Consider the following 21,795-nt stretch of genomic DNA (forward strand, 5'->3'; position numbering starts at 1 on the left):
ACATGTTAGTCTACATTTTCCTGTTAAGAGATTGGTAAAGGCATTCAAGCTCCCAAAGATTAGTAGATTTTGTCAAATAAATATAAGTTTGACGTTAAACTGTGGATTGACTGGATTAGTTATCGATTGTTGCACACTTGTACGGTGTACCTATTATATATAGTGTTTGGTATTGTATGTTTCCTTCTTTTGATCTTTATGGGCACACTGCACAAAATTAGTTTCACACTAGTGAGACAGCCCAGCCCAATTTTATTTAAAACAATTAGAAGTACCGTTTAACTTTAAATGTGTTTTTAGGGGGGAGGGGGTTGCGTCCTCGCGAAGAATACAGACAGAAGAAGACGGTGTCCAAGGCTGAAGGGTCCATTTTAAGAACTACTTTAAAATGTTATATCACAGAAATGCCGTAGCCTTAACACCAGTAACTCATCTGCTGAAAGGCCGCAAGGCCGTAATAGCGGACGTAAAACCTTCAAAATCAAAAACAAATCTAAACACGCTAACGTTAGCATGACGCTCCACCCGAACACATGGTGACAAAAAGTGAACCAGTCCTCACCGTCACCAATTCAAAGCTAAACGCCAACCGGGGAGTAGCTGTGTAACTACAGATGTACCAGGCAAGTATCATATTAAGTTCATCTGGTCCGAAGACCACGGTGAGCTAATGCCGTACCGTGGCGTCCGTCGTCGGTCCGTTAACTTTTCCTTTAAAACGCAACAAGTCCTGAACAGCTTTATGGATTTTGACTAAATTAGGCTTGGAGCATCCTTGGGCAAAGGGGATTCAATTTTGTATAAATTTAGGGTATTGCCCCTTTTGGTAAAAAGGGGGGGCCCAATAGTGGAATTTGAGGTTTAAATCTTTAAAATCCTTCTTCTTCTGTACCATTTGAGAAAGAGGTATGGCGAAAACTGCCCGTATTTCCCTAAGTCGGCATTTATGAAAACGGGAAAACAAATTAAGGAACAAAATATTTCGTGTATCAAAAATGCATACAAAAGATATAGAACCAATTGAATATGAATTTTTAAACTGCTGAGAAATTAGGTATTGCTAATATGATACTGCAGATATAGCCATATACACTATATCTATGAAAGCGATTGGATTTCCCGGACTTAAAAAAATACTTTCAACACTTTCCCATCTGAGGACCAACCTTTGAATAAACTGTTTGTGATCGTGATGTAATATGCAAAAACAAATCGTATTACGGAAAAGTGGTCCTCCTTTGGGAAAGTGCTCAAATAATGAAAAACAGGGTTGATCAAGTTTCTCTAAACTGCGACAGGTGTTTCTCGGGGTAAATCAGTTTGTAATTGCCAATATCTATATGTTCTATCTAGCCGAATGTGTAACGCAGTTTACTTGTGACTAAAAAAAAAATGGTGAAGGTTCGAATCCTGCCTCAGTTTTTTTTTTTTTTTTTTTTTTTTTTTGGCATGTGATCATTTTCCTTAATAAAGCAATATTTTGTTTTTCAAATCGATGGAAAATTTTGTTTACATTTTAAAAACATACCTATTGATTTATCAGTTTTGTTAGTAATAATTTCGTTACTATTTAGTGCGACATGCGGATTATCGCCCGATCCGCGAGACCGGATACTTTACTTTCTCAGAACTCATTCTGAATGCCACCGATTTACCGAACGCAGGTAGTAGCGATGAAAATTAAATCCGTTCAAAACTGTTTCGTATAGATTGCACGATCTTGTATTACATATAAGCGTATACTTTGTTATAAATCAATATAAATAACGTGAAATAAGCATTGTGTTGAGCCTTTAACGTTAAACGCATGTATTAATAGCCATGGCCTTAAATTCGTCTGTTTACAATAATCTATTCTTAGACACAGGATTCCGATATAGCTACGTATACCAGTATAAAAATACCTGAGGACGCGTCATAGCAGTGCACGGTTGGATGCGCGCACTAGCATAACATAACTTTGGGGAAATAGGCATAACAACCCGCCATACCTCTTTTATCCAAATTTTGCCTGGAGCATTATTGGGCAAAGAGGATTCAATTATGTTTAAACGGAGGGTGTTACCCCTCTGAGTGCAGAGGAGCGGGAGCCAATAAGGGAATTTGAGGTTTAAATCTTTAAAAACCTTCTGCTTCTGTACCATTGGAGGGATCTTAACCAATTTCTATCTCAATTTCATCTTTTAAAAAGAAACTTAAAAAAACTTTTAATACATCTGTCTCAGAAACTTTTATCAACTGAGTTCCGAGGAAAATTAACATTATTTTATATCAGCTAAGAAATTTTAAAAGTTATCTTAACTTTGATAAGTAACAAGACCATGCATCTGCTTGATGATGCTTCCTGTGTATGTGGTGCACACACGGAAGATTTAATACATTTTTTCTTCCATTGTCCTCTGTATTCAAATATTAGGCATCATATTACCACTATTTATAATCTATTAGGATATTTAATTCTGCACTGTTTATTATATGGTATTAGTAATGCATCTGACCAATTAAATAATACTATTCTTATAGATGTTAATTTTTATATTAAATCATCAAAACGTTTCGTTACTTATACATGCTTGATAAATTCCAAATTAATATTCATGTATTATTATTATTATTATTCACGCAAGTTTTGTCCCTTAAACAATGAGTATTACACATAAGCTGGTTTGGGTGTAGGTGTACATGTGTGTGAGAGGAAAGCGAATTACAACATTCTATATGTTCAATCATTGTACATAGCTACCGGAAATAGAAGAAGACTGATAGGGTAAAGTGACAGTGAGTCGGACACGGTATAAAGTCGGACACTTTCTTTGTTGTTTTATGTGGTTTTCTATCCTTACAATCCGGTCTTTCCCTGTAGCTATGCTTAAACAAGCATAGCCTGTTGTCTGGTTCTTTTGTTAATACTGTGCTAACATCTTCTTTAATTTTGACTTATATGTTTGTATTATATATGTATTGTCAATAAAATACTTTTGAAATAAAAAAAAAAAACATATCAGGAATGAAAGATCATGTTCGTTGCGTAGCGTTGACATAAGTCAGATTTTGTCAGTGTGATGGTGCCAACGTACAGAAAACAATGACATCGGTTACCGCCCTTTTCACTGTAGTTCTTCTGTTGAGTAAGAGCAGATTTAGTCCACTCAAGCGACATCGTGGCGAAGGGAAGTTGGCCTACACGACTGTCAAAATGATGCAAATAACAGATTTTCAGAGTAAGGAAAACAGTCTTAGACCCTGTCTACTATTGAAATACACGTAACTCTCTTCTGTTGTTTGAACATTGTAGAAAGAGTAGTTTTTCAGTGTCTCTGCTAAGTATTTGCCAGACCGGTCACGTAAATATTGTGACTGTAACATGACATGTTGATAAACAGAGCTAATAATGACACCATCGCTGGTTAGAGCTACGTTGTATTTCCATTGTTGTTAGCTTTAAGCTTTGGCTCTGGCATGTTGTTGAACTTGATGAAGTAGGTGTGGTCAGAGTACGACCAGATACATCCATATGTTTCTGGTTAAGGGTTGACACGAAATTGGATACGAGTCGGTGAACGACTTGGATAATTAATTAAGAAGTATTTGATTTCTACCGTACTCTGACCAAACCTGAGGGAAATGGACTTTAAAATGGCATTATTTCAAGAGAATGGACCCTAATATACATTCTTCATCACCAACTGGAGTCATATGTAGAAGATTGGGCGTTTATTTTGTTTACATCCATTTTAAATTAATTTTTCAAAATAACGCAATTCACGGCACGGCAATTCTAAGTTATTAGAAAATAAAACAGTTAAACTAAATAAATAAAGACATTTTAGTATTGAACATAAAAAGGTAAAAAAAAATAGATATTAAAACATTTTCATTATAAAGTATAATATTTTTATTATGTTTGTTGGTTTCTGCTATAAATGGTTTGTACTTTTAATTAATAAATCCATTTTATTCATTGTTAACACAGAAATTGGTGTTGGCCTCGCTGGATTTGGAGTAGCCTTCCTTTTCCTTGGTGTCTTGTTTTTCTTTGATAAAGGTTTGCTGGCAATTGGAAATGTAAGTGTATGAAGTATCCACTGTATTATAATGAAGTTACATACAAGTTTGAATCGTCACTATATAACCCTTTCAGTTTCAAATTAAGCCCTGAATGTCATATGACCCTTTTGATGACGTCATTATTATTATGACGTTATCAAATATAATGTTGAATACCACTGACCCTCACTGGAAGATTGCTGTTCTATTCAAATTGTTATCATGATATATGAAAAGTACATGGAAATGACACTTGCTTTTACTTGCTTGAGTTAAATTTCTTAGGCTAATTCATAATTTCTACTTTTTTTCAGATACTTTTCATATGTGGACTAGCTTTTGTTATTGGTTTGGAAAGAACTGTGAAATTTTTCTTTCAAAAACATAAATTGAAAGCAACAGGATTTTTCATTGGCGGTATAACTATAGTTCTGATTGGCTGGCCAGTAATAGGAATGTGTGTTGAAATGTATGGATTTTTTCTTTTATTCAGGTAAGATTTTGTAATTACATTAACTTTGAAAAGAATATTTATATTTTAATTGTTTTGCAAAGTCCTTCTATGTTGCTGGTTATATACCCCACACAACAGAGTTGGGCTGTTGAAATAACGTTGTTTTCTGATCAACTCCTCCAACATTTTCAGCTGAATTTCATGACACTTCGCTGATGTAATATATTGACACACTGAAGTTATTCACCTGCAGTTAATATTTTGATTCCTAGAATTTCAGCAATTTAATATGTGTTTATCTTGCCATCTATATATTCTTTCAATAACTCATTAAAAAAACAATAACTAAATTTCTACCAAATTTCAGTATGCACAGGACATATATATTAGCCTTTGGTTAATGGTAACAATGGTATGACATCACGTCAACAAAGCATCAACGTCACGTCAATCCCGCAATAAGCCTGACATTAACCCCCGCAATAAGCCATAAGCCTGATACATTAACATTACATTATGTTTATGATACACAGTTAGTGAACAGGTTAAGAGAAAAAGAATCATTCACCCTCTTGAGGTGAGATTGGTAATCTCAACCTCCTAGGAAAGATTCTTAAGTTGCCAAACACATGGCAAAGCCTGGTGTTTGGCAACATTATTTAGAATCTTCCCCCTCAGGTTGAGATTCTCCTATTTCACCTCAACAGGGTGAGAGGTTCTATTAGTCCTACTCCTATACTGGTTAATGATTATTTTTCGTCCACGTCAAATACATGTGGAAATTAATTATTAGCTCATCTGGCACAAAGTGCCAAGTGAGCTTATGCCGTGTTGCGGCGTCCGGCATCCGGCCAGCGTCAATATTTTACTTTAAACGACTTCTTCTTAATAACCGAAAGGCCTAGAGTGATGATATTTGGCCAGAAGCAAACTGGGATGAAGGGCTACCAAGTTTGTTCAAATAAATGACCTTCACCCATTTTCAAGGTCACAGGGGTCAATTGTCTCAAAAAATCTTTAAACAACTTCTTCTGAATAACTTAGAGGGCTAGGATAATGCTATTTAGGCAGTAACATGCTAGGATAAATGGCTACTAAATTTTGTTAAAATGAATGACCTTTACATATATTCAAGGTCACAGGGGTCAAATATGTTTGAAACCTTTAAACAACTTCTTCTGAATAACCATGAAACCTTGGATAATGATATTTGGCCAGTAACATGCTGGGATGAAGGGCTACCAAGTTTGTTCAAATAAATGACCTTCACCCATTTTCAAGGCCACATGGGTCAAATATGTTTAAAACCTTTAAATACCTTCTCCTGAATATCCAAGACGCATATGCTACTGACATTTGGCCAGTAACATGCTAGATAAAGGGCTACCAAGTTTATTCAAATGAATTACCTTCATCTATTTTCAAGGTCATAGGAGTCAAATATGTTTAAAAACTTTAAACAACTTCTCAATAACCAAAAGGCCTTGGATAATGATATTTGGCCATTAACAAGCTGGGATGAAGGACTACCAAGTTTGTTCAAATGAATGACTTTTGCTATATTCAAGGTCACAGGGATCAAATATGTTTAAATCTTTAAATGACTTGTTCTGAATATTAAAAAGGTCCAGGGTAATGACATTTAGCCAGAAATATGCCGGAACGGAAGGCTATAAACTTTCAAGGTCGCAGGCATCATATGTTTAAATCGTTTAATAGATTCAAATTGATCGAACACAGATATTTCGCCTGTAGCTGTATATTAGTCCACTTTTAAGATTACAAGTGTGAGATTAATACCAGGTGAGCGATTCAGGCCCATTGGGCCTCTTGTTTTATGAAACGCATTTTGCCACATTTTTATCCCATCTGTTATCATTTTGAATATATTTTGCCTTTTATTCTTGCAGTGGGTTTTTCCCGGTTGTTATTAATTTTTTACGACGAGTTCCAGTTTTGGGAAGTTTACTCAGCTTGCCTGGGATACGGTCGGTAAGTTCACAAATGTTTGGAGTCCTTGTGTACAAAGGGAGGGAAATCTGTTTGTCTTAGCCTTTGACTCTCTCTATAAATATGATTGCATGAAACCATTCTCATGTTCAAGCGCTCAATTCTGTGATCAAGACAAATTTCTTGTTCCAATTTATAAGTTAAATCAAACTTTACATTTGCTCTATGATTTAGAAGAATTTGGGGGAAACCGTTTTAAATGATAACACATACCATTTTTATTGTGTCACACGATTTATAAGTGAGTCACAAGAAAGTTGAGTTGAGCATAGAATCCATGCTTGGGAATGGTTTAATGATTATGAGCCCAGGTGATGTCATGCAGCAGTTATCATGTGACATTCAAGTTCTCGTTCATTTTACTGTAATGCCTGTTTGTTATTGACAGATATTCAAAACATGTTTTTATATATTCTATAACCAATGTTCAAATATGAATATAATATCTGGTATCGCTCCAGTATGTACTCTATTGGATTTCTATTCAGATGAATTTACATTAACCAGGATTTCAGACATTTTTAAGATACAAGAATCACGACACACTAATACGTTATTGTATATCATAATTATTAAAGTGAAAACAACACCAAACAATTTTCTTTGGCTTTCTTTTTCAGATTGCGGACAAACTAGGGGAATCCAACTCGATGGTATAACAGCTTTTTGTGACTTTAAATCTCATTTGTGTCATGGTCAGTGTTGGGATGCATGCTGTAAATAGGGACTTGTTTTGAGTGCTTGAAGGTCATGTTCACGTCGTTTGAGATTACGAAATGCCATGTGATGAAAAAAAAATGCCTTAATGTACATTTTGCCTCTCAAGCTATGACCGACTATGATTTGGCAATTTTTCTCTGTGTTTTTTTCTCTCAGTTTTCTATACTGGGGATTTTTTCCAACTTTCTGTAGTTGGGAATGCTCCTTCAATTTCTTTGTGTCAGCTCAAGTGTCCACAAACAGTTGGGTTTATTCATCAAAGTTAAACTGACTAACATATGTTTCAATTAATGATGCGTTGAACTGTCTGTATCCAGGGTGAATATCATAATGTGTAATTTCATTACTTCCTGTCTATAATTTACAATCTTTTATTGCCATATTATGAGATTTATATATTAAACACATCACTTGATTTATTTATTTTCATTTAAACAAAATCTCCATTTTTTTTCTCACTTCTATTCCTTATTGCCTCCCTTGGCACCTGGATCTAGCCAGAACAACTCGATAATGAATCGTGTGTTCATGATAACATTTCAAAGGGGTGGTCATTTAGTCATGAGTCATTCCCTTTTTTTTTTTTAAAGTTTATTCATTCAATTGTCTAAAATTAAATTTACTTATTAATTAATTATAAATGACTTGCTGCTTTTCAAAACTTAAAAGTCTCTAACTCTCTATGTAAAAAATTTAAATAAAACACTTAGTGGTATGGATTGGTTCATGATTCATCTTCTAACAATCTTAAAGGTTGCACAAAAAACAAAATTACAGAAATATTACAGAAATTATTTTTGTGGTAAAGAGACTTTAATTTAGACACGATAAACTTAGACACGCTAAACTTTCTGTGAATAAAGCATAAGATATTGACCAAATCCGGAACAACTTCTTTAATTTGATACCTGACAATGTCAATACAGTATTATAATATACACAATTTTGTAACTGTCTGATGGTTTTACTTTCTGATTGATCAACGGATCAGCTGAATTCCGCATACCAGTTGTGTTTACGTTGCAAAGATACCAGAAATGTTATTCAGTGGCATGTGTTAACCCTTTCACCACTGTAGATCATCATTGACTCATCCAGATGAATACATGGTAGAGTCTACTCAAGTTACCTAGGGGTGAAAGGGTTAAAGCAGTTTGTACATGGAAAATGTTAATGATTTGATTTGCAGTATATGATGGTTCTACACACTTTTCAAATGAAATGAGCAGTTTGAAATCCTTGTTCCTTGATGAAAACTTGAGTATATGATTGTATGGTTTAATTGTTGGAGAGTGTGCTGCTTTGAATGGTACCCATAATTTATGAGAGTAATGCTTGTGTGAATGTATTAGACACATTGAAGCTATGGAGAATGAAATAATGAAACTTAATTATGTAACTCTGAGAATGAAGTCATAACAAACGATATTTTAACTCACAATGTGAGTATGGATGGTGATGTTATTACTTGGAACTCTTAAGTGTTGAGGTCAGAGTTATTACAGAGTTTAAACTTTTACTACTGTAATAATTGTTTCCATATGTGTATTAGGGTTTTAGCACCATCTGCACAGAGGAAGATGGCAGAAGAAAACGAGTGCAATATGGTGCCAAACCGAACTTATCGGACAAAAATGTACAAACTTTGTGTTTTATATTTTGGATAGTGCTTTAAAATAAATGTAGATATAAGTCATTAATTCTGTTATTACTACATATACAATTGTAACGCTATGAGTTTCCTCGTAACTCTACTGTTGACCAGCTTTACGCATATGCAGTGTTTTACAATTGATGTGGTGTATTGTTACTGAGATTGTATACAAAATACCCAACACGAATTTCCACTATTTTTAGTTTATGTTACTTCACTTCCAATTTCCTAATTAAAGCTACATATGAAAAATATTTCATTTGTCGAAATTCAAAATGACAAATTTTCAGTGGTCTTGTTCTTGTTATCGGTCCATTAACTAAATTTACATGCCTAAGGACAACCGGGGAAGCTGTGCCTTGCATGGGGTTAGGGGAAAGAATAGACCTGCTTGCTATTTACACCTTCTTTCCTGTGATGTCTCCCTTTACCTGATCTCTTAAATGTTGCAAAGACGTTAAACCCTCAAAAAAACTAATGCTTGTGAATTTCAAGAAAGTTCCCTTTAGAACTTTCTGTGGAAAGAGTAATTTTAATTGTCCAATTTTAAAACTAATCGCAAGAACAATATGGTTGCTTGGGGGATGTCTTGGAATTGGACATTTGTTATTGCTATTTCTAAGAAATCTCTTGGATTTTTTTTTTACCAGGGATCAAAGTACCTCTTAGTTTTTAGTTGTGCATGTTTCATTGTCAGCTTGATCAAGAAAAACATTGTCACCAGGTAGACATCCTGAAATTTCCCATACAATTTTTTATCGTATAACACAAATATCTCTCAAACTTTAGTTCTTGCAGTTTGGAATATTTCATCTAGAGATTGCACAAATAGAAAAAGTTACTGCCAGAAATTAGAAAATCGTATTTTGGTCAAAAGGCTCAAAGAATTGAAATGACAAGGTAAAACACAACAGAATGAGAGTTTGATCAAAAGTGAGCACATAGTGCATTTACTGTTGACATGATGATCAGGTCAGAACAGATCAAACTTAAATCAAACTAGTGAAGGTTTTACTATGGTTGGTGCCAAGATCCCACTGGGGTCTCAATTTGGTTTCATACGTCGTCTTCGAAGTATGCAATATTATTATGAGAAGTTCTTTTTACACAACCAATACAATTACAATTTTATTAGTTGTGCAAAAAGAACTTCTCATAATCCATACTTAACAACCTGAAGAAAATATTTAGAAATACGCAATATTATTGTGCGTTTTTAGCTCACCTGGCACGAAGTCCCAGTTGAGCTTATGGTATGGTGTATTGTCCGTCGTCCTGCAACTTTTTCAATGAAAGACTTCTGAAGGACCTAGGGTGATAACATTTGGCCAGTAGGTCCCTAGGACAGAGTTCTATTAAGTTTCCTCAAATAAATGACCTTGTCCTACTTTCAAGGTCACATGTTAAATATGTTAAAAACTTTTAACATTTTCTTCTGAATAATCAGGAGGCCCAGAGTAATCATACATGGCCAGTAGACACATGGCATGAAGTGCTATAACGTTTCCTCAAATAAATTACCTTGACCTACTTAACTCATTCACCCCTGAAGACTCATTTGAACTCTCCCATTTCAATAGTTGGAATAGTTCATTATGAAATTTCAGGGGTAAATGAGTTAAAGACCACAAGAGTCAAATGTGTTCAACACTTTTAAACATCATCCTCTGAATAACCAGCAGACCCAGAGTACTGATACTCGGCTAGTAGTTACCTGAGACAGAGTACTATAAAGTTTTCAAAAATAAATTACCTTGACCTACTTTCGAGGTCACAAGGGTAAAATGTGTTAAAACCCTTTAAACATATTCTTTTGAATAACCAAGAGGCCTAGAGCAATGATATTTGGCCAGTAGGTCATGGGGGTCTAATATGTAAAAAAATCTTTATAAACAACTTCTTGATTTACAAAGAGGCCCAGAGTAATGATACTTGGCCAATAGGTATCTGACATGAAGTGCTATAAACTTTCCTCAAATAAATGATAATTGACCTACTTTCATGGTCACAGGGGTCAAATATATAAATATCTTTAAACAACTCCTGCAATACCAGGAAGCCCTGGTTGATGCTATTTGACCAGTAGCATGCTGGGATAGAGAAGCATAAAGTTTGATTTAGTCTGGAACATTCTTCAGCCTATCTAGGAGACTCAATATATGGAAATATTTGCAAAAGTATTTTTTTTGAGAATATTTTCCCATGATTGCTCAAATATCCAGGTGTGCCATACAGGCCCTCTGGGCCTCTTGTTTAAAGCACAGTGTGAATGTTCTTGTAATATTAAGCTTTTTGAAAGTGCACTGCTTATTTATGTGAAGAGAATATATGTCTCCCAATTAATAGTATCATTTATCCCGCGCAGCCCTAGTTAGATGCAAGAAGACTTTATGTGAACAGGATCAAAACGGTATTTTTTTTTTACTTAAGGAAAGTCCTTAAATTTTCCTCTGGAAAGTATAACTGAATTTTAAATATTAATAAGGACTTATTCTTAACTTAAGCAATGAATTCCAATTGGGAATATAATTTCTTTAATTTAACAAATGTTCGTTAAATTGTGGCCTAAACTATACACATTTTCTGGACTATGTTGCTGGACATTTGAATCAGCTGTGAGTGTTTGTTCCACTGTTGATTCCTAAATGGTCGTAATAACCATATGGTACAGTAAAATATTTACTTTGTATGGTATTCCACATCAATTTTTTTTTAAATAGAATTCCCCTACTGTGTATTTAAAGAGTTGATTTTTAAAGAATTTAGCAATGGTGTGTGATATATATTATTTAAAACAGGTTCTATGACCGCATGAAATTGGTGACTGAAGCTAAACACATATAATTAACCTTATTTTAGTATATCATCATCATTATATAAACTGGTATTGATTTGAATTCAAATATCAGCAGCAGCCTCTTTATATTAGGCAGTGATTGATGTATAATCAATCAGGATTGCCGATAGTCAGGTTACAGAATTGAAAAATGTGCCATTCTGTTTAAAAAAAAAAACGCCAAACAAACTTGTTATTCAAAAAACGAATCCATCAGATGAAATGATATGGTGGCCTTTTTATGTTGTAAAAATCCAAACAGTTCCCTATATTAAGATACTTTACGTCTGTAAGGTTATTTTTTACACCGTTAGGCCTACAATAAGTTTTTTTTTATATATATATAATTCATGATCAGCTTGTTATGTGCTTATTTTTTGATAAAGAGGTTTAAATGTGAAAACCATTTCATTTATGTACGTATAAATATGCAGCTTGTTTAGTCAATATTTGATTTTATATTATCAAATAATATTATCAAATATAAATGCACAGCGATATAAATAGCGATCACCAAAATATTAAAGAAACACAATATTTTTAAGGTATCAATATTTGCAAACTTTTATAAATATGAATAGCTATAGATTATGATATATGGAAAGAATGATATTTTATGTATGACTGTTGAAAGCATGTAGCGTTTTTGTTAATTGTAAATGAATATACTTCTAATAAAAATGCATGATTTACCATAATGTATGTACTTGTTGAATTTTGAACGGAATTATGAGTTTCAACAAATTTGTATAGATTTCTTGAAATGGTTATTTATAACGTTCTTAGCCACGGTTGTTCCATAAAGCATTACGTTAACGCGATTTGTCCAATGTTGTAACACATATGGGGTATCTCAGAGATTTTGTTTGTTCTCCTGGCTGCAAACTCCACTGACAAGAACGTTTTACCATAAAGTTGTATAACACTGTAAAATGACAGTGGAATATGTTTTTTATTCGTATTTATGGTGAATGAAGAGTACAATTCTTTGACACACTCTGCTTTGAAGTCTTTTGGACCATTATGGCCTAAGTGTTATATATGGTGGAGTTGACAGAGCTTTGACCATAAGGCTTCACACCGAGGAGACTCCGCCGAAACGAAAGAGAAGGGAAGACATGATTTAGATCGCAAGTGCTGCAATAGGGGCAGCAGATCAAATTTGGGTTTTTCAATGTCCTCTTGATTAGCAGAAGACTGGAGAAACTCCTGATTCTGCAGAGGGACCCCGTTGGTCGCCTCTTACAGTAACAAGCTAGGTGTTGCAGTCTTGAAAGTGGTCTGGGACCATTATAGGCTTAAGTTGTTATGACTGATGAAGCTGACAACTCTTTAGCAATGTGGATTTTGGTCTTTATAACACCTAGCAGAGCGGTAGTTTTATTGAAAAGAAATATAGCTACCGTTAATTAGGCTTTGCAAAGATATGGTGCTTCTTTGTACGTAATTGCTGATGAAAACCTACATTGCCTGCTTTTTATCATGTGTATTCCGCCACTTTACGCCATGTGTTTCTTTGTTTACAGTACTGCTACATTGTATTTGAAAACCGTGTATTGTTGTAAAAAGATTTATATTTAAAGAATATCTAGGTATTCATAGTAAAAGCTTATTATAAAAGACTTTATGTTTAAAACTTAAGTTGCCTTTGTATAACTCGACTGAGGATTCAAAGTCATTTTTAGTTTTATCCGTTATTGTTGACGATGTGTCACTTTTTCTGTTTTACTTAACGAATACATATACTCCGGGAGTAATCCTCATTGGTTCCACTTTGCTGTCAAAGAAAATGGGAAACCTGTGATAGAGTTATGTTTTAAACTTTTAAAAAAACTTTTCGAAATATCGAGCCCTATTTACTTGACTATCAGATCATAATGACTGTTCATATTGAGGAGAATCGTGAAGGAACGGGAATTCTTATGTTAATTGGAGTATGAACCGATGAAAGAAGCTTAACAGTAAATTGTTGAGTGTTTTGGGGAACTAAGTGACCTTCTAAGGAGAACTTACTACTGTACAGTGAGCTATTGACGATTGTTAAAGAACGTTCTAATTGTTAACCTATTTCGATTCTTCCTTTCTTGCAGAATAACATGGCGTAATACACTGACAGTTAACGGACCAGTCGCGAGATGACCCACGAAGTGATTCTTTCGGAAACATTGATAAAATGGGTCAATATACCAGAGACTGTATTATACGTCTCTGAATATACCCATGAACTGACATTATTTTCATCTCATTTTCATACAATAACAGCTCCACTTTTCACTGATTTTGAGTTAAACTTTTAAGTGATTTTAACGGCACCTACTTTAATGAAAAATTAATGTTTGACTAAATGAACCAATCCTGAATAAAACATATCCGAATAATAAATTGATTTTGCATACTTTACTACATTCACGAAATAAGTTGATAACCGAGAATTTAGAACGCAAAGGAAAAGCTTAAAAATAATTTGAGTGCAAACGTATCCCTTTAAACAAAATATGAACTTCCCTTGGATGTTAGTTTAGCTTAGTTGATGATAGCACTTTTGGACGAAATAATTCAGAAACTAGCAAATATCTAATAGACATGAATGCCCCCGTACAATTGTGTTCATATGGAATTACTGTGATAGTAGTAAATGCTTATTCTATTCTTTATTAGCCAAAAGCCATTAGGCTTAGATATATAGTGGTTTTGTTGGCGAATCTATCTTATATTTAATAGCTGGTTTTGATTAAATATTTAACAAATTGTGTAATTATACAGGTAATTTTCTCTCGTTATACTTGTTTCTCGTCTTCATCTTTATATATATGATGCATACTGGACTGCACCTATATACTTGTGTTTATATTGAATTACTGGGATAGTAGTTAATGCTTATGTTTTATATTATTCTATTCTTTATTAGACAAAATCCCTCAGACTCTCTGAACAATATATATCCACTTAAAAAAGGAAGAAGCACTACAGTAAACGAGGTTTATGAAGCTGTATGTATGAGAGCTGGGGGTGATTAACGCGGTCACGGTAGCCCGACATTTACTTTGCGGAGTTATCCCCCTTGTCACACAGCAGAGAAACAATATCATGACATCTGACAAGTAAAAAAATAAAGTCAAAAATAAATGTTAACAGTATTCATGGGTATGTGTGTACAAAAAAACCCAGACGTATTATTTTTTTAATCTTAGAACGATATCAATCTTAGCTATTTTGTCAAGGGGTCTAGCCCGAATTTCCTCTGGCTCTGACACCACCCACACCAAACATCTAGAAACTCGGGCTACCAGGGTTCGTTGGTAGTGTATACACTTTTGTATCGACTGTCCACTCTTACTCAAAGTAATAACCGTATAAATGTATTCCTGAATTTTTTCTACATGTATGTAGTCAGTATTATCACGGAATTAGATCTGAGTCTGTGGTATTATCAAGAAAACTGTAAGAAAATACTTTCAATTTCTATAATAATCCGATGTATTTTGAAGCTAACAATGCTGAGCACAGGTCACCTGAGCGAGAACCTGTTTTGAACAGTGTAAAGGTAAAATCATGCATGCTTTGCACGCTTTTTTCCACCTACAGTCAGCCTAGTTGGCTTCGTGTTTTGTTGTGATCCTATATAATGGACATAAATAACACCATTCTGGACATTTGAAGCATTTCTTAACAGTTTCTCAAGACTTTTCACTGTATGGATACCTCAGGAGAACGTGTAAAGGTGTGTTAATTATTTGTAATACTCAAAGCTCTGCGTGTGCACAGACAGAAATTCTGCTCAAACGTCACTTTTTTTTAACAAAATGAACAATATTTCAACAAACTGTTTCACTCTCAGGATTTGTTATACTCGGTATCCAAACAACTTCCGCCTCTCTTGATATATTCTTCAGTGACATGAGCACAGATGAAATACCGTAAATATGTATCTAACGAAAACTACCGACAAGGCAAGTGAGGTTACCATATCCACAAGGAGTGTCAACACAAGGAAAGCAAAGCTGTTTAAGATTCTTATCGAAAATATGAAAATATGATACTTTCAATGGACATGTAACGTATGGAAGGCATGTTATGAAGATACTTGGGCACAGTGTGAACGAAAAAAAGGTAAGACAACTGTTTTAAAATCATATTTGCTCCAACGTAAAGTGAATGGAACGGATGATATAGAGAATGTGATTGCCGAAAAGATGAAAGATATAAACGATGCTTGTGACATCAACACAAACAACGTCCAAGGGATCGCTCGCGATGTTTTATTAACAGGAGACGAAAAAACTGGTCGAATTAGGGGGTAAAGGTCTGACGAGAGAATGGGCTCAGGTAAGTCGTTTCCTAACCAACGCTTCCATCGAAACTTGCGTTGCAGCGTCTTTGCATTGAGCCGGTAAACCGGCGAATAAGGTCAACGTTTGTGCCAGCTCCTACAAGTTAGACAGCAGTTTTTTGGATTCCCGTTTACATTTCACGATAAATCGTTTATATTTCACGGTGCATCCTTTATATTTCATGGAACACCGTTTATATTTCTCGATACATCGTTTATATTTCACGATATATCGTATATATTTCAGGGAACATTGTTTATATTTCACGATACATCATTTACATTACACGTTACACCGTTTATATTTCACGAAACATCGTTTATATTTCACGATACATCGTTTATATTTCACGATACATCGTTTATATTTCAGGGAACCGTTTAAATTTCACGATACATCGTTTATATTTCAGGGAACATCGTTTATATTTCACGATACATCGTTTATATTTCACGATACATCGTTTATATTTCACGATACATCATTTATATTTCACGATACATCATTTATATTTCACGATACATCGTTTATATTTCGCGATGCATCGTTTATATTTCAGGGAACATCGTTTATATTTCACGATACATCGTTTATATTTCACGATACATCATTTATATTTCACGATACATCATTTATATTTCACGATACATCGTTTATATTTCGCGATGCATCGTTTATATTTCAGGGAACACCGTTTATATTTCACGATACATCGTTTATATTTCACGATACATCGTTTATATTTCAGGGAACCGTTTAAATTTCACGATACATCGTTTATATTTCAGGGAACATCGTTTACATTTCACGATACATCGTTTATATTTCACGATACATCGTTTATATTTCACGGAACATCATTTCCATTTCACGGTACACCGTTAATATTTCACGATACATCGTTTATAATTCACGATACATCGTTTAAATTTCACGGTACAGTACATCGTTTATATTTCAGGGTTCATTGTTTATATTTCACAGTGCATCATTTATATTTCATGGAACACCGTTTATATTACACGGTACATATGTCACATTACATCGTTTAATTTATAAATCACCGTTTATTTTATGGAGTAAGAGTGTAGTTCTAGCAGTTAAGTGTTTCTTTTCAAGTTCAGTGCATCGTTTATTTTTCAAACTCGCCGTTTAATTGTTCAACTCTAAAGTTTATTTTTGAAGAACACGAAGAAAAACACAGAATCTTGTTTCCCTTCCGCAAATACAATGGTTTTTTAAACTCAAAATAACACAATAGTGAGGACTATCAGGCTATTGAGCTATAGTTGTCATCTGATTCTGACACTCGGAACTCGGTGTGGTGCCTCTTGCTAGTTTATCTAGAGAAGCTCCGAATATAGGAAATATGACAAGGGGGAAACTCGAGTGCGTGGGTACATGCTATTTTATTTCTCCCTCGTGCAATCAATATAATTTAATCAGACACACTGTTATATAAGATATATGAGGTATAATTATACACTGATAACGAAGAAACCAATCACTGCGCTTACCTTAAATACGTTTAGCAGGGAAAAACTTATTCCATTTTTCAGGATTTTGGTATGTCCCGGCCTGGTGATAGAATCTATTACTTTCATCACATTGGCAAACATTCTGCAACAAAGCCAAACTTGATGTGGTGCCATGGGATGGGTTACGAAGTATATAGATAAACAAGAAAACATAAATAAGCATAGGATAGGAAAAGATCAGAATACAACTGTCACAATGGGGTGCGTAATACACATTATTGTCGCCAATATACTGTTATACACTTTAATATGCGGTAATAACCGTAGCGAAATCCCTGGTACATGTATAAAACGGATGGATGGATCGTTCTTCGTCGGGTCCCTCCCCTCGGCCATTCTCGGAACGGTGTACCTATCCAGCATAGCTCTCAGGTTCATTGAAACGTTCATGCGTCCCCCCGAACACAGCAAAGTGGTCATCCTTGGTAACGGTTAAGGGGAAGTAAATTGTCTTTGTTTCCAGGTTGTGTTGTTTTCCTGTCCTTGCGTACAAATATCAGAGATATTTTCTGCTTGATGTAAATTGCAGGAGAGATCAAAATGCGATGAAGAGGCCTCACTACTTTATGGCCCTTGTGTCCTTTAGTCTTGCCATTTGCATGTTGTATAACAGAAGAATAATGCACGGCAAGACTTGGGATTCTTACGCAGGACCAACGTCATTCATGTGGCACCCTGTTATATTTTATAGTTCGTTGTGATTATAATGTTGCGTCTTCGTGTACATATTAAGGGCCTACCGAAGTTAGAATTAATTTAGCCGCGTCATTCGTGTCGTCATGTGTGATTCGTACTTTCGTGTTGTCACGTGATTTGTACTTTCACTTTGTCAATCGTAAGGGCCGTGTCCGTTACGTGTACCACTGAATAACTATTGACAAATTGAGTATGTCACAAAGCACCGCATCACACTTATCAAATATAAGTTCATACAACACTTTCCCGCTTCGTCCCTGGTACGTTCTGCTCTTTCAAGGTAATGTGTACATGTTTGTTTGTATACCTGTGTTGTCACGTCTCCATTTTTTATCCCTCGACTGCAGACTAGGAGTGAAAATCATGCTTACTACCAATACTTTCCCGCCTTATCATATTTTTTGTTCTTGGGCGACGACATCCTCGATATCTAGGGGTTACGCTCACTTTCGCTCACTGCACCCCTGGAATATGTCATAGCAAAATCGAAGGCCCAGTGTGCGCCACCTTGTTGATGAGACAAGAAGACTAGTTCGATCATTTGATGTACAGAAAACGAATCTCGCGGTCACGTAACGGTAAAAAATGACATGCTTTAAAGTCGGGCATCTCTCCTTTGTAATCTTCAAAGGACAGGTATCAGCCTAGCGATTGGTCACTTTTTTATTTACCTGAGACCAATCAAACAGCTATGTTCGTGCCTTCAATTTTGCGATGACATATTCCAGGAGTATAGATAGCGAAAGTGAGTGTAACCCCCGGATATCGAGGATGGGGCGACGAAGGGACAGGGCGTAAAATGCATGCGGCACGCAAACGGTTAAACTACTTTTGAATCAGAAGAGAGGTGAATAAACCCTTTAACTATATGGATTTTAACAAAATAGAGAGTACTGATTAGTTTCAATACTAATAATGAATAAAGTGTGTATATTTTGAATCGTGCCATTAATTAAAAGAGATATAACAGTGTTTATCAAAGTTGTGGTAAACCTTTGGACTAGGAAATCCACTAGTCTATCACGTTTAATCTCCAAAGTTACACGTAAGATACACACATGTGATCGCACTTATAAAATTTGGCAATGAATACAGTATGCCAAAACAAATGAATAACACTGCATACAAAGAATTTTCGAACTTTGTGGGCGGTCTTCACAGTTTAGGCAACCTATTTAAAAAAGTGTTAATAAAAATGCATCCTAAATGACAAATATCTAACACATTGTCTACATGGAGGTAAGCAGAAGAAATCATAATGACATGCACGGCGGGAACATGAGAGCCCGAAGAACTTATAGTTATCATACTCATTCATATATTGTGTGGTTGTAAGTGTGTGCTATCATTAGGGAAGGAGAACATTTCGTAAAAACCATAGCAGTTTACTTAGCGTTATTACATAAAACATCCCTCGTGGCGTTATCAGAATATATAAAATATTAAAGTTTATATTTTCTTTGCTTTACCATTTGCATTTCGTTTGTTTCTTCTTCTACAAAGTGCTTAGCTTAACTTTATCAAGATTTCACTCAAATCCATACGCTTTATACTTTACACATCGACTACAGCTGAACTGATTTCAGTAAGTTTTCAGATGAGCAAAGCATAGGATATCACCTGTCCAGGAACCTCAGGCTATATTGTCTTGGTACTTTTAATGTAAAACCATTTATGAATGGGGTACATTTGGTGTGTATAGAGTCCATCACTGATATGAGATATGGAAAAGGTCATTCAAACCCTCGGAATGAGATATTATGCAGGTGACCTTTGCGAGCCTTAAGTATCATGTTTGATATTTATCACCTGGCCTGAATGACCTTTTCAAAATCTCATACATACAGGACAAATGTGCCTCTTCCATATATTGCTATTTTATGAACAGTAATATGACATTAAAACCGGAAGACCCTTGAAATGGGAGTTCGTAAAAGGTCAGCGTCACAAAAATAGAATTGTCTACAACTTAACATCGGGTAAGCAAACTTTTCATAAGCACAGCCCCTTCCTTAATGGCTGAGGTATCAAAAACAGACGATGCAGAGGGTCTTTTCGGGAGATATGTGCCCCTGGTGTCTCCCCCTGTAGAAATAAAAGTGAAAATAAGCGTCGTTATTTTAATAGTGTAGTTCCTATTATGATATAAAGTTCTTCTGTCTAAACCACATGTCATTTGTTTTCTAAAAACTCATGATAGAGTGTTTTTTATGAAAGCAGAAAACAACATATATTATTTGCATGATTTCTGTGGAAAGTGCGATAAAATGATCCTGATGTCAATATGTTACACGTGTATGTTGTTTATTATAGCTTTACACGAATACACATACAGTTATATTTACATTTGCATGGTATTGTCATCATATAGCCTCTTTGAAAGCTGTGTCGTTGATGGGACTTTAATTACCATGCAGCACGAGACACAATTATTAGCGTATTAATACAACACTGACCGGAACTACAATATCCAATGTAAATAAACATGACGGCTGCTGAAATATCGCTGGGTATTGTGAGACTTGACAATGTAATTGTAAATTTATGTGCAAAAGAAAAAAGAAAATATAAAGAAAATAGTTTTATTACAACAAAAACAAGACCAAGGTCTGCAACATCGTACAAAATGCACATCGGTTGAAATAACCAATGCCGGCAATTGAAACAATTTTAACACTCATGTAATTTATCAGAAATATCGTCTGTTACACTGCACTGATCAACAGGGGATCGTTACAAATGTCTGAAATACACATATTCTATAGACCTACTGACACATGTCACAGACCTACTGATATGAGTCACAGAACACATAAACATTTCAGACATTTGTAACGAACCCCTCTGCTCCGTCGCAAGATCTCTCACTTCAAACGCTATCAGTTTCACGTGTCTCTCAGCCACGGTTTCCTCAGTTTCTGACGACATGTCAAATAACGAGGCTGTTATAGAATCTACCGACTGTAGTCAGATTCACAAACAATCAATAAATAAATTCACGACTGGATTCTTCGCAAATTCGAACTTTTCTCTTTGCTCATTGAACTTTCAAAAATAACTCCCTCGTGGAGGGCAAGGTCGGATTAAGGGTGTTTATCCATGCGCGAAATTTGTTTCGGGGAAAAATCGAAACTATTTCAAATCTAACTTTTAGCTCAGTGTTCTATTGATAAACTTAAATCACCCATATAGATATATTATACGCAATTGTATTGATACTGTATTGTGGAATAAAATTGAAGTGTTTGTTAAAACTTCAAAGTACTACTTTGTTTGCCAATCAGCACGCGACAATACGCTGTTCCAAGTATTGAACGAATTTGTGTGGACTGTCGATAAGGCGGGCATTTTAAATTTTAAATTTAAATTGTAAGTTAAAAAAGAACATAAGAGACAGAGAAAACGTAAATATAAGTATTGAACTGTTTTTGTATGGTATTTATGATCTATTTGAATGACACAGCTTTGCAAGCAAACAAATCATAAAGCTCTTACTACATTATCTAGAA

The 21,795-nt window shown here is 34.9% G+C and overlaps 1 protein-coding gene across 1 annotated transcript; it reads left to right on the forward strand.

Annotated features, from left to right (window-relative positions):
- Positions 1–3,141: 3,141 nt before the first annotated feature.
- On the forward strand, positions 3,142–14,091 carry LOC110459940 (vesicle transport protein GOT1B-like). Its single transcript, XM_021512468.1, has 6 exons — positions 3,142–3,221; positions 3,974–4,065; positions 4,362–4,540; positions 6,412–6,493; positions 7,132–7,164; positions 13,812–14,091. The coding sequence occupies exons 1-6, from the start codon at positions 3,197–3,199 to the stop codon at positions 13,824–13,826; spliced, it is 426 nt and encodes a 141-aa protein (XP_021368143.1). The 5' UTR covers positions 3,142–3,196; the 3' UTR covers positions 13,827–14,091.
- The last annotated feature ends 7,704 nt before the right edge of the window (positions 14,092–21,795 follow it).

Source organism: Mizuhopecten yessoensis, unplaced genomic scaffold, assembly GCF_002113885.1.
Source record: "Mizuhopecten yessoensis strain PY_sf001 unplaced genomic scaffold, ASM211388v2 scaffold10275, whole genome shotgun sequence".
In the NCBI taxonomy this organism is placed as follows: Eukaryota; Metazoa; Mollusca; class Bivalvia; order Pectinida; family Pectinidae; genus Mizuhopecten; species Mizuhopecten yessoensis.